We start from the raw sequence: 12348 nt of genomic DNA, 5'->3' as shown, positions 1-12348 counted from the left end.
TCATTTGTGTTATAAGGAAATATTAAAATCTGCTAGATACTTCCATTTTCTATAAATTTACTGTTTATAAAATGTTAAATTATTTGAAATTTTACAATGTTTCTTCTACCAGGCATTCAGATAGCACAAGCAGTATTTTCTCAATTTTTTGGAAATTTTGGCTTTCTCTACTTTTAAGTACAATTGGGTTTACTTTTTTGCATTAAGATTTTATATTTACTTTTACAGCTTTCAAAGATTTCCGCTTTTTTAAAAGAGATTTATGCTCTATAGAAAGGTGCAATTAAGTTCTGTAGGCTATGTGTTTCAGTTTAATCAAGTGAAGGATCAAAACACCAGGCTAAAACTTTTCTGTTTTAAGAAGAAAACCCATTAAATATAACGCACTAATTTATACTTAGGAGAATTCTAAAAAAAATCGTTGATTTCATATTATCAGTTTATACCATTTAACTGTCATTTTCAATGGAGAGCATGAATTGAATTTTCTATCGGTAATACTTCTTAATGTTAAAAGAAGAAAAAAATTAGCATTTCAGTCCAATTTAAATGAAAACTATTCTGCTTGATTTCAACTTGAATTATCATCAGATAAGTGGCATCAAACTGAGAAAATTTGGAAAAAGAAATAAAAAATATTTTCGTAGAATTTCTTTATAATTTTAAGTTTTGTCGTTTTATTCAAATTGCAGCCTTCACATAGAGAGATGTCAATTCCATGTGTGTCAAGAAATTTATAATTACAATATTGTAACTGACATTTTTGATTAGTAGTCATTTTCAAAAATAGCAACCGTGAAAATTCCTCCGATTTTCAGAAGTATTTGGAGAAAATTACTATGAATGATTGGCTGTAAAATTATTTCTAAAGAGCCCAATAGATGAATTGGTGTAATTTGTCAGAACACATTGCTATATTTTCGGCCATCGATCACGTTCAGCTATTTTGCCAACATTGAATGGCGTAAGATTATTAATTTCTTGTAAATCAATATTGTAATTGGCTACATTAAAATGATAAAGTCTTTTATCGTGTAAATCGGGAGAAAGAGATTCATAGATTCATCGTCCTAATGCAGTTGATACGATTTATCACTAAAACGTTTTATGTCTTGTTTAAACATAGTGTTTTGAGTATTGTCTTAAGTTGATTGTATTTGTGCTCTGGAACAATTGAGAAATTGATATTTAAAGCATGTTTAGTTAGAGGGGAATGGACAGATTTTTATCTGTATACAAGATTTCCAATAGCCTGACACTTCACTGTTTAGGACATTGCTATATGAGGGTAAGGATTGGGTTTATATAGAATAATTGGCAAAAATGCTGAATAAGGACAAAAAGTAAAAAAATAGGCTGAAAAATGAAGATTAAAGAAATGGAATGCTTAAATACAAAAAATAGAGAATGATGGGCAAAAGAAATAAAGAATAGGGAAAATTGACACAAGATGGCTTGGACTCGAAAAACAAGTACTCACATGTAGAATTTTATTTTTGCAACCTTGCATTTTTGTCAAATTTTTCAACAATCTTATTTAAAAATGCATGCAAAAAAAAATCTTGACTTTACATATTTGATTTTAAAAAAATCTATAATTATATAATACTGCTATTCCCTATCAAAATCATTGTCAAAATTTCATAATCAATATTGCAACTGCAGCAAAAGTTAAATAAAAAAAATAATAAAATAAAAAATAAGTAGAACTGAAAGTATTTTCATTATGTTCAATATAAAAAAGAAGATGTGGTATGATTGCCAATGAGACAACTATCCACAACAGAATCAAGTCTATTATAAACAATTATTTGAAATATAGAAAATGTTTATAAATAAATGTTCACGATTTTGATAACTGAATTACAAAAAAAATTGTTATTATTCCAAACGAATGATATATATCTCTGTTAACGTTTTCTGCAATATTGATTCGTTAAAACTTGAAAATACTTGATTCCGTGTCAGTTGTGAGTTTTATCTTGTATTGTATTAGACAACTAGATTCATTGACTTTTCCGACCCTATCATTCAAATTACATGCTTGATTATGCACAATTTGATTGGAGAAAAAAATCGTAGTCGAGTGATCCTGCAGTTCTTTATTCAAATTAGATTGGTTCGTATTAAACTAAGTACCGCTATACAATTCCGAGATTGCATAATTCAACAGATAACGGAAGATCGGAAGCAGAAATATCATTTATCGTAGATATTAATGCCATGAATTTGTCCTAAGCAATAACTGTTCAGTTTTCTGGTTAATTTAACAGGGTGCCAATGCTGCTTCTAGAGTACTGGTGAGAGTTCTATTGTACTATTAAATTATTGCTTAAAACTGTGAAATGTTGTAGGTTGAATAACCTCTCTTCCGGCTATTTGTGATTTTCGAAGTTTTGGGTATTAAAGTTGAAAGATTTAAGACAATTAGTGGAAAATCTAGTAATTTATCCTTTAAAAAATTTGGTAGATTGGGATAGAAATGTTTTGAAATGAAAAAGATTTTTTGTTTAATTTTGAAATAAAATACTGCAGAATCATCATTTATATGTTTGATTCAATGGTTGTTGAACAATTGTGAGATTGTTCATTCCATTTCAGAAATGCTGCATAGACAATAATGCTGTTGAAATCTTAAATTTAGAATTGAATAACCATGGAAATACAAATCACCTTAGTCCTTGAAAATAAATGAATAAACTTTTAAAATTTGACATCAAGATTGTATAACTCACACTCAGAGAACTCAAATATGACCAAGTCTGATATCCGAACACTTAGCTATGTTAAAATTTTTGTGGTTTGTCGAAATCTTTTCTTTTCCTGGAAACCCTGTGGTTTAAACAATTTTGCATATAATTCATTACAAACTAAAAGTATGGAGAAAATGAAATGTAACTGCTACATTTAAAATTGTAAACATGTACTGCTTTATTAAAATTCCTTACTTTTCCCAATGTTACAAAGCAGTTTGGAGGCTGAAGGGTGCATAATCTTTTGAACAATTAGACTTGACAAAACTTAACTTAACCCTGTCTATCAAAGCAAGTTGGAGGTTGGAAGGTGCATAAACTTATGCATACATGCCAACTGTCACTATTTGGGGGGTTTCCCCCATGGAGGGTCCCAAATTGAAATTTTTAAAGAGCAGTTATGTCCACAATTTTAACAAAACAAATAATTTGACAATGAATTGAGGCTTATAAAATATTTTAAAATATACAGAAGCCAAAAAACAACATGACACTGTATTTGAAGGCCCCCTTGAAGGTTTTGCAGGAGTATGGGCAGCCATTTTGCACTCAAAACCCCCATGGGCATTTTGAAAACTTGGCAGGTATGCTTATGAGACTTGACTGTATCCAATTACACTTGACAAAACTCGTCATCTTGGCTACATCAAGACAATGGGAAGAAAAAATAATAACTAAATATATAGCAGCATTTTTATACATCATTTTCTCACAAAATGTCACAGAGAGTTTTAATTTCCACCGGTACAGTCAGACTGAACAGACAATAATAGTATTGGATAATATACCCCATTACGTAGACTTAAGACAGAGCCAAATTGACCGTGTAAGTTACTAATTCTATTCACTTGATGTCATTTCTTCCCATTTGGTTATAAATTTCCATACCCCGCAGTATTGTGTCTAGACCAATGGCCATTATAGTTTGTGATAGTTAAGAAAGAGTATTATTAGGCCAAGAATTATTATTTTTGTTCTTGATTATGATCATTGGGCAGTGTATCCCAAACTCTGTCTGACAGACAAAACCTTTTTTTTTTTAAATCATTCAGTCTGACAGAAAATTTTAGATTTTTAAGCTGAAAATACAGAAAAAAAATCAAATATCTTTTTAGAACCTGTAGACACCCTTAAACAGTTTTCCACATTCTGCTGATTGGGAGCCTGTTTCTTGATGATAATATTGCTGCAAGGCCTTGTAATGAATTAAAAGAAAATAATCATATCCCAACTGACAACAATTGGAAAAATAAAAATAAAATCAAGATGTTGAACAATTGGACGAAAAATTCCTGAATCTGAAAAGTCTATGGTCAAAAGATAGTCAGACACAGAAGGTTTCATTTGTTAAACCTCCCATTTGATACACATCTGTTGAAAGTTTGAAAGCTAAATAAACTTGCAATACAAATATGAAAGGTAGATAACCCAGCAATAAACACTTAAAGGGTAGATAACCCAGCAATATACACATGAAGGGTAGATAACCCTGCAATATAAATATGAAAGGTAGATAACCCAGCAATATAAATATGAAAGGTAGATTTTCAATCCTGCAATATTCAGAGCAAATGTAAATGCCTTGCATGCAAAGTCAATTTGTATCTGTTAAATAATGGATTGACAATAAGCAATTAAAAAAATCCTTAATTTTTACTTTTCTTATGTTTGAAAGCCTTTAGTGTCTTTTAAATAAATTAGACATATTTTAAATGAAAGAACCAAATATTTTCTCTCATGGCCTATGTTTTAGTATTGAATAAAGCCTCATGAATACTTGGGAATTGTTTTATGTAAATACAAGCTGTATTTTATGCATGGCAGAGACAAATATGATCCCAATTTGGCTGATTTTCTTAAAAGCATTTATTGGGAATAGTTTTAGAGATACAATTGATTCAGTGTTGGTTAAGCTGGTGTATAGCTAGATTGCAATGCAAATGTTTACTGTATTTAAAGCTAGTGTTTAATGAGTTGATGTATTGGGTAAAGTAATTGGAGGTGACAGAAAAATGCTTTGTCGTTTTTCTCTAGATGGACATTATTTCTGCAGTTAACAAAATCTAGCAGGCTAATTATTTGAACTTGGAATTAATTTTAATTATGGAATTTGCTTGATTTCTTGTTTTTGAAATTTTTAATAAATTCCATGTTTATTCTGTCTTGAAATGTTCTGTGCTGCGCACAACACTTTCTATTACAAAGAAAATAGTATATATATTTTCAATAGAATGTACTGTGCTGTGTACGTACAACACTATCTAACCAAAATACATTGTAAGGAAAGTTTTACTAACCGCTCAAAAGATCATAATACCAAATAAACATGAATTTATTAAAAATTTAAACACAAGAAATTATGTAAATTCCATAATTAAGAATAATTCCAAGTTTAAATAATAGCCTGTAATTTCTGGTATGTATTCTCAATGAACTCTACCTTACATGTTCTTGAACTTAAATTGAATTAAAAAATAACAAAAAAAATGTGGTCAAGGAGTAATTATTTGTATAAAAGTAATAAAAGATATGAATATTAGACCGTTGGTTTTCCCATTTGAATGATTTTACACTAGTAATTTTGGGGCCCTTTATAGCTTGTTATTCTGTGAGAGCCTATAATGGTTAACTTTTTAAAATTGTTATTTGGATGGAAAGTTGTCTCATTGGCACTCAAACCACATCTTCCTATATCTATATAATCTAGTCTAAATAGTAGTGGTTGAATTGTTTTTACAAACGTCATTTTGGAGCCTTTATGATTTACTATGTGGTGTGGCTTTTGCTCATTGTTGAAGACTGAATAATGACCTTTAGTAAATGTTTAATTCTTGTCTTTTGGTTACTTTTAGTGGAAAGTTGTTGACAATTTGACAATCATACAACATTTTCGTACTTTGATATTAAATGCAAAAAAAGATTATTTAATTTGAAACAGGAAGAATAAAAATCTTATTATTTTTTTCTGAGTTTCTACTTCATTTCTAAGTAATGAAACCACAAATATTACTTTTTATGGCTAATAAGACTCTTAATCTTTTCACCCTGATATCTGGAATTTTTACTGATATAATTTGTGCTTGTTAATTAAGTCTACTTTTGGCCAGTAGATTCACGTTGAGGAAGAGAAATCATTTTCTTCCTCTTATAAATCTTAAAACACCCATTTAGGTTATTACAGCACACATTTACATTTAATATTTATCATAATGAAATTGTGTGAGAAAAGATAACTGGTAGAAAGAAAGAAAAAATGTAACCGTTAAAAAGCCATTAAAGATGTGTCTATACCATTAAAATTAGATGCTACCATTACACTTGCATTTAGGATTAACTTTTGTTGTTTGACAATATACACCTTTTTAATTCTTTACAATTTAAATTTTTAAACATATACCACTGGTAGGCTACCATGCTCATGTAACCTGTTCGTTTTCTTGAACAGAAGATTTTGAAAGCTTTAACATTGTTTTTAAACTTTTAATATTGGACATCTAATAAACATGCACAGAATGGTAGATTTTGAAACCTCAAAATGTAAAGTTCACTTTGATTATAAACATTTGATATTGGACATTCAAGAAATTCGTACAGAATGGAAGATTTAGAAACCTCAAATTGAAAGCTTGACTTTGATATCAGACATTCAAGACCTCTGCTGCATTTCACAGTTTTACCACTATCGATTACAATTATAACATGCAGCTATTCCAATAAAACATCCTGATTATATACTTAATATTTGGTGTATATCCAAGACCAATAAAAGTGAAATATAGTTAATTGATGGGATCTGTCTGACAACAAGGGAGATTTACTGTCTGAGAGAAATGAAATAGATCTCGATTCTGGATGCATGAACTTTATATTTTATTGAAGACTTATACTGCATATTGATAATTTCATTCATTTATAAGTCTAATATTACAATAGTTAGAGTAGTAAAGTAGAATTTTTGTAAAGTGGTGGTCCGCAAGTTTTGACCACCAAGATTTTGAAGGATTGACACAATTTCAGAATTTTATAATTGAAATAATAGTGAGAACCATTACTGGAGGGGGGATTTGAGGATTTGAGGAACACTAGTAAGTAGATTCTGGTTATTAAAATGGGGTCGGTATACTGGAAATTGAGTCTCGTAAGGAGGGATTCCAGTCACTTTTCATAGATTCTGAAGTTAAGTTAGCTTTTTAAATTTTGATTAAATTTACTCACTACTTGTTGGACAGTTGCATGGTGATTCAAAGATATATGGTACAGACACAGCGTCACTGATGAGGAAACAAGCGTCTGATGTAAATACAAAATTTAATCCTGGTATCTATGAAGAGTTTATTGTATCCATACTATAATTGTAAATACTATAATTTTTGTTATTTTTCAGCTGGAGAATTTGGACTGTTTCTATCAGATGAAGATCCACGTAAAGGAATATGGTTAGAAAATGGCAGAACACTAGACTACTATCTACTAAGAAGTGGTGTAAGTCTTCCATAGCATTCAAACATTATCATATAAACTATTTTGTCTTGAGACAGTGGAGTGTTGATACAGTCAATGATTTCTTGTGAAAACAAGAATCATAAAATAATTGAATGTAAAGTTTCATGAAAATAGCAATATACTAGACTGCACGGTCTACTAAGAAGTGGTGTTAGTCTTCCATAGCTTTCTAACAATATGAAATGAATTTTTATTTTTTTATTTGGGCAATTAATTGTGTGTTGATACACTAATGATTTGTAAAAATAAGAATGATGAAATAGTTGAAAGCAAAGTTTCAAAAGTTAGCAACCAATTAATTATTTGACTTCATATTTACCATTAAATATTCAGTATATATTTCTTATACTTTTAAACATACATTTATCAGATGTTTTGAATTTAAGTAGTAATTCATATCACACAGGACGAAATCATATCTTACATATGTTATTCAAATCAGAATTCATGTTCTCTTCCTGTTCAAAATTTGAAGTACTTATAGAATAGAGATTAAATTGACCAAAATCCGGACTTGGAGTCGTATTACATTCTGGGTAAAAAGAAATAAACACTTAGTATTGATAAGTCTGTTGAAGTGGTACTTCTCTTTGCTAATGTAAGGAGAGAGGTTTCCGTTAGTACTACAAATCTTCCTGATGCATTTGTGCGGTGGGACCTGATAAAATTATTTTGGAAAAGATATATTCATAGTTTGAAGACATTTCTATTACATTTCTTTTTTTTAATTTTATAAAGTCTGTTGAAAATAATATAAAGTTAAAAAAAAAAAAAACCAATTTTACCCCCATCAAAATATCTTGTGAAACAGTTCATTACTGTGTTCTTTTGGATTTTTAAGTACTTTTTTTAGCCTGTCAAATGTATTAATCTGATTACCCGATAAAAAGATCCCCGTTTTACCCCCTGTCAGCATTTCTTGTGAATCAGTTCATTACTGTTCTTTCTTGTCATTTTAAGTTCACTTAGGAAGTGTATACTACATTCAAAGTCTTTATATTAATGCCTGTTATCAAACAGCAACTTCAAGTATGGGAGTACTATTTAGAAATGAATATCCAGTAGGATAAAGTCAACCTAGTGCAGGATCTTTTATCAAACATACCAACTTCCACCATAAAAAAAATCATTCCCTTTGACCAATCTTGAGCTTACGGTAAATGGAATCCAGTCTGGTCCTAATGGGGATAATCCAATGCCAGCAAAATTTCCTTAGCTTGTGGCTCTCATATTTACCAGTAAGTCTTCATGATAAATTTTACTATTGAATCTACAAGAATTATTCAGGGTTTTCTCGCTGTGTTTAAGACCCATTGTTAGCTGTGTGCTGTTTTCTGCCTTTTCGTCAGGTTGTTGTCTCTTTGTTCCATTCTCAATTTTATGATAAACAGTTTATATAGTAGGTGGAATGTGTTTAAAAAAAAGCATAGAAAACCCACTCCCCCTAAAAAATGGGAATTATGGACTAGTCCTTACACAATCCACATGGTCACACAATTTTGCTTGAAACTAACATACATCATGGCATATATTTCTGTCTGTCATATATTATTGTTTATAAACATGATAAATGTATCATTGTTTGTTAATACTTTCCCTTGGTAGTATCTGGTGTATGTAATTCTATCACCAGACTGTTGGACACAAACATATTGATATTATACAATAAATGTATATGTTGAAATAAAGTTATGAAAGCAGACTGGCATAAAGATCAATTAAAGTGCATTTTCTTATATAACTATATATCAGACATACAAACTTTCTAACATATTAAAAAAATATGGTACCCTATTAACCAACTTTGAGCATTGCTTAATGTTAAGGGAATCCAGTCATCTAACAATCATACTATAATTTAAGGGAAAAGCATGAATATTTTTTTTCTAATATTATTTGAAAATTGTAGATTGATAATTACCGTATTTAGCCATGTACAATGCATACTCGAATAAACTTTAAAACCTATAGTTGGAAGAGGAGATGGATATAAAAACACAACTGTAGATTTTAAAATTTTATATTATTTTTATAGGACTTACTAGTGTACAAAATAGGGAAAGGCATGAATACTTGTAACTGCTTTTACAATGGATATATTCCATAATTCTTATATAATTTGAAAATAGATGATAGATAAGTACCGTATTTGTTCATGTATAATTAATGCAGACACACTTTACAGTAGACTATTTTTAAATGTAATATTCTTTTTACAGGATTTACTAGAGTACAAAAAGAAACTAAGGATATTACAGATTAGAACTTTAGACGATGCTAACAAGAAAATCCAGATAGACGACAGCTTCCAAGTCGGACAGCTTATGGTGACAATCTGTACTAAAATGGGTAAGATACTGGTTTTATAGTACAGGGCACCAGTATTACGGACATTCGGAACTTAAATTGGTTAAGAAAATGCAACTCATTTCTCAAAAAATTTTACTAGAAAAAATACTTGCAAGTCATGCACATTTCAGTATATTTCACTTTCTATCATAAATTGTTTTTGTGAAAAAAGCCAAAGATTCTGTTTATAAAATGCAGGGAACCAGTAAAAGTAATAATCTGTACTGTGTAATTGGCTAAGATACTGGTTCTGTTTATATAGTGCAGGGAACCATTAAATGACAATCAACTAAAATTGATAACAAGAAACTGTCTTGACGCCAAAAGAAAAGTAAATTTCTGCATGAGAAACAGGGATTGAAGTCATAAAACTTTGCTCAGTGCTTGGAGCACAAAAATCATGCTTGAAACACCAAATCCTGTATTTTGATTGGTTGATTCCTGAGTCTGAGTACAGAAATCTTGCTCAAAAGTTTTATGACCGTAAGGCCAGGAATCAACCAAAATTTGGGAATCATAGTGAAAAAAATAATGTGTTTAACCTTTCAATAGTATTTATATTTTATTTCATAACTTTATCTATAAAATGTTTATTATCTATTTTTTTTTTAGGAATATCCAACCATGAAGAATACTCATTAGTTTTAGAAATGCCTGAGGACGAGAGAGAGAAAACATTAACATTAAAACGGGACAAATCCATCGCAAAAGATCAGAAAAAATTAGATGAAATGAGGAAGAAACTTCACACAGATGATGAAAGTATGTATTAGTTTTACTGTGAAAGTAGTCTAATTGTGTTTTTATGCCCCATTTATGGGCATTATGTTTTCTGGTCTGTGCGTTCATTTGTTTGTTCATTTGTTCTTTCGTCCGTCCCACTCCATGTTTAAGTTTTTATTTTAATATTTTGATCAAGATAGTTTTCAATGAAGTTGAAGTCCAATCAACTTGAAACTTAGTACTCATGTTCCTTATGATATGATCTTTCTAATTTTAATGCCAAATTAAAGATTTTATACCATTTTCATGGTCCACTGAACATAGAAAATGATAGTGCAGGTGTGGCATCCGTGTACTTAGGACATATTTTTTTTTTCTTGCATTAACTTTTAAAATAACAGACTATTGCTAAATTGTATTAGGTATTGAAATTTTTGGTTAGGATTTGCCCTACCTATCTGAAACATTAATTCTAGTTTTAAAACCAAACAAATCCTAAAGTAACAATTTAGCCAATACATTATGTCCCAATAGAATGACAAATCTTTTTTTTTGTGTATTTCAGTGGACTGGTTAGACCATTCTAAAACTTTACGAGAACAGGGAGTTACAGACAATGATGTTTTACTGTTGAGAAGGAAATTCTTCTTCTCCGACCAGAACATAGATCAGAGGGATCCTATACAGCTCAACTTATTGTTTGTACAGGTAAATTATAACTGTAATTTGCATTACTGTAATTTCGGAATTTATGACAATGTTTTTATTCATGCACATGATACGATTAGGTGAGAATCCTAATAATAAGTACTTGCATTCTGATAACTGAAATGTAGACCTGTTTGAAGACTTTTTTTCGAAATCGCAAGAATCACAATAATTAAACTCACATTTTTATAAAAAAAGAAGATGTGGTATGATTGCCAATGAGACAACTATCCACAAAAGACCAAAATGACACAGACATTAACAACTATAGGTCACTGTACGGCCTTCAACAATGAGTATAAGCCCATACCGCATATTCAGCTATAAAAGGCCCCGATAAGACTATTCTTGAAAAATTACAATAATAAATACAAATAATTTTTATAATACTGATAATAAAGAACTGAAGAAGGCCAATGGCCGAAACATCTCAAAAATTGTTTTTTTGATACAATTATAATAGATACACACAATAATTTCTGAGTTTTTAGTACAGTATGTAGAATCAGTGTTAGAATGGTTTTAGGTAAATCAAGCAGAGAAAAGTCTTTTATATTTTTATGCCCCACCTATGATAGAAGAGGGGCATTATGTTTTCTGGTCTGTGCCTCCGTTCGTCGTTTTGTTGTTTGTCTGTCCGTGCGTCTGTTCGGCCCACTTCAGGTTAAAGTTTTTGGTCAAGGTAGTTTTTGATGAAGCTGAAGTCCAATCAAGTACATTTAGTACTTATGATATGATCTTTCTAATTTTAAAGCCAAATTAGACTTTTGACCCCAATTTCACATTCTTGTTCATTGTAAGTGTTCAGATACTGTATGAAAGATTATTGTTTTTTTCTGAGTTTAAATCTTTGCAATATCTGAAACAATTATGTTAAAAAGAATTGAGATTTTTTTTTTTAAATATTTGATTTTATCTTATAGTGTCGAGATGCTGTGTTGAATGGTACCCATCCTGTTACTCAAGATGAAGCTATACAACTGGCAGGGTTCCAGTGTCAAATTCAGTTTGGAAACTTTGTGGAGGGTAAACACAAACCAGGATTCTTAGAGTGAGTCAAGTTACTAACTATGACAAACATTAGCCAGGATGTTGGTGAAAAGTTAAAGTGTTTCAATTAATTTAGAAAAAAAACAGATATTAAAGTAAAGATATGGCACCACTCATTAGATTAACTGGACAAACAGTTCACAGCAACAAAGTCAAAAAGAGCAAACCACACAGTGAAAAAAATTATATACCGAAGCATTTTTTACATGTAATTTACTTCTTTTAGTTAATTTGTACTATCTAATTAGAAAAATTACTTAAT

The 12348-nt window shown here is 30.2% G+C and overlaps 1 protein-coding gene across 14 annotated transcripts in view; it reads left to right on the top strand.

The window, feature by feature from the left end:
* The window catches only part of LOC134718714 (talin-1-like), a 146274-nt gene that overhangs the window by 61701 nt on the left and 72225 nt on the right, over nt 1–12348 (top strand). For all 14 annotated transcript variants that reach the window (XM_063581395.1, XM_063581394.1, XM_063581392.1 and 11 more), the window contains 5 exons: nt 7138–7235; nt 9476–9605; nt 10218–10367; nt 10894–11036; nt 11960–12087. In XM_063581395.1, coding sequence (XP_063437465.1) covers nt 7138–7235; nt 9476–9605; nt 10218–10367; nt 10894–11036; nt 11960–12087 — 649 coding nt within the window. The remainder of the gene's footprint in view (nt 1–7137; nt 7236–9475; nt 9606–10217; nt 10368–10893; nt 11037–11959; nt 12088–12348) is intronic.

Source organism: Mytilus trossulus, chromosome 5 (genome assembly GCF_036588685.1).
Source record: "Mytilus trossulus isolate FHL-02 chromosome 5, PNRI_Mtr1.1.1.hap1, whole genome shotgun sequence".
In the NCBI taxonomy this organism is placed as follows: Eukaryota; Metazoa; Mollusca; class Bivalvia; order Mytilida; family Mytilidae; genus Mytilus; species Mytilus trossulus.
The sequence above is the reverse complement of the archived record's forward strand: the minus strand, read 5'-3'. Positions and strand labels throughout refer to the sequence as shown.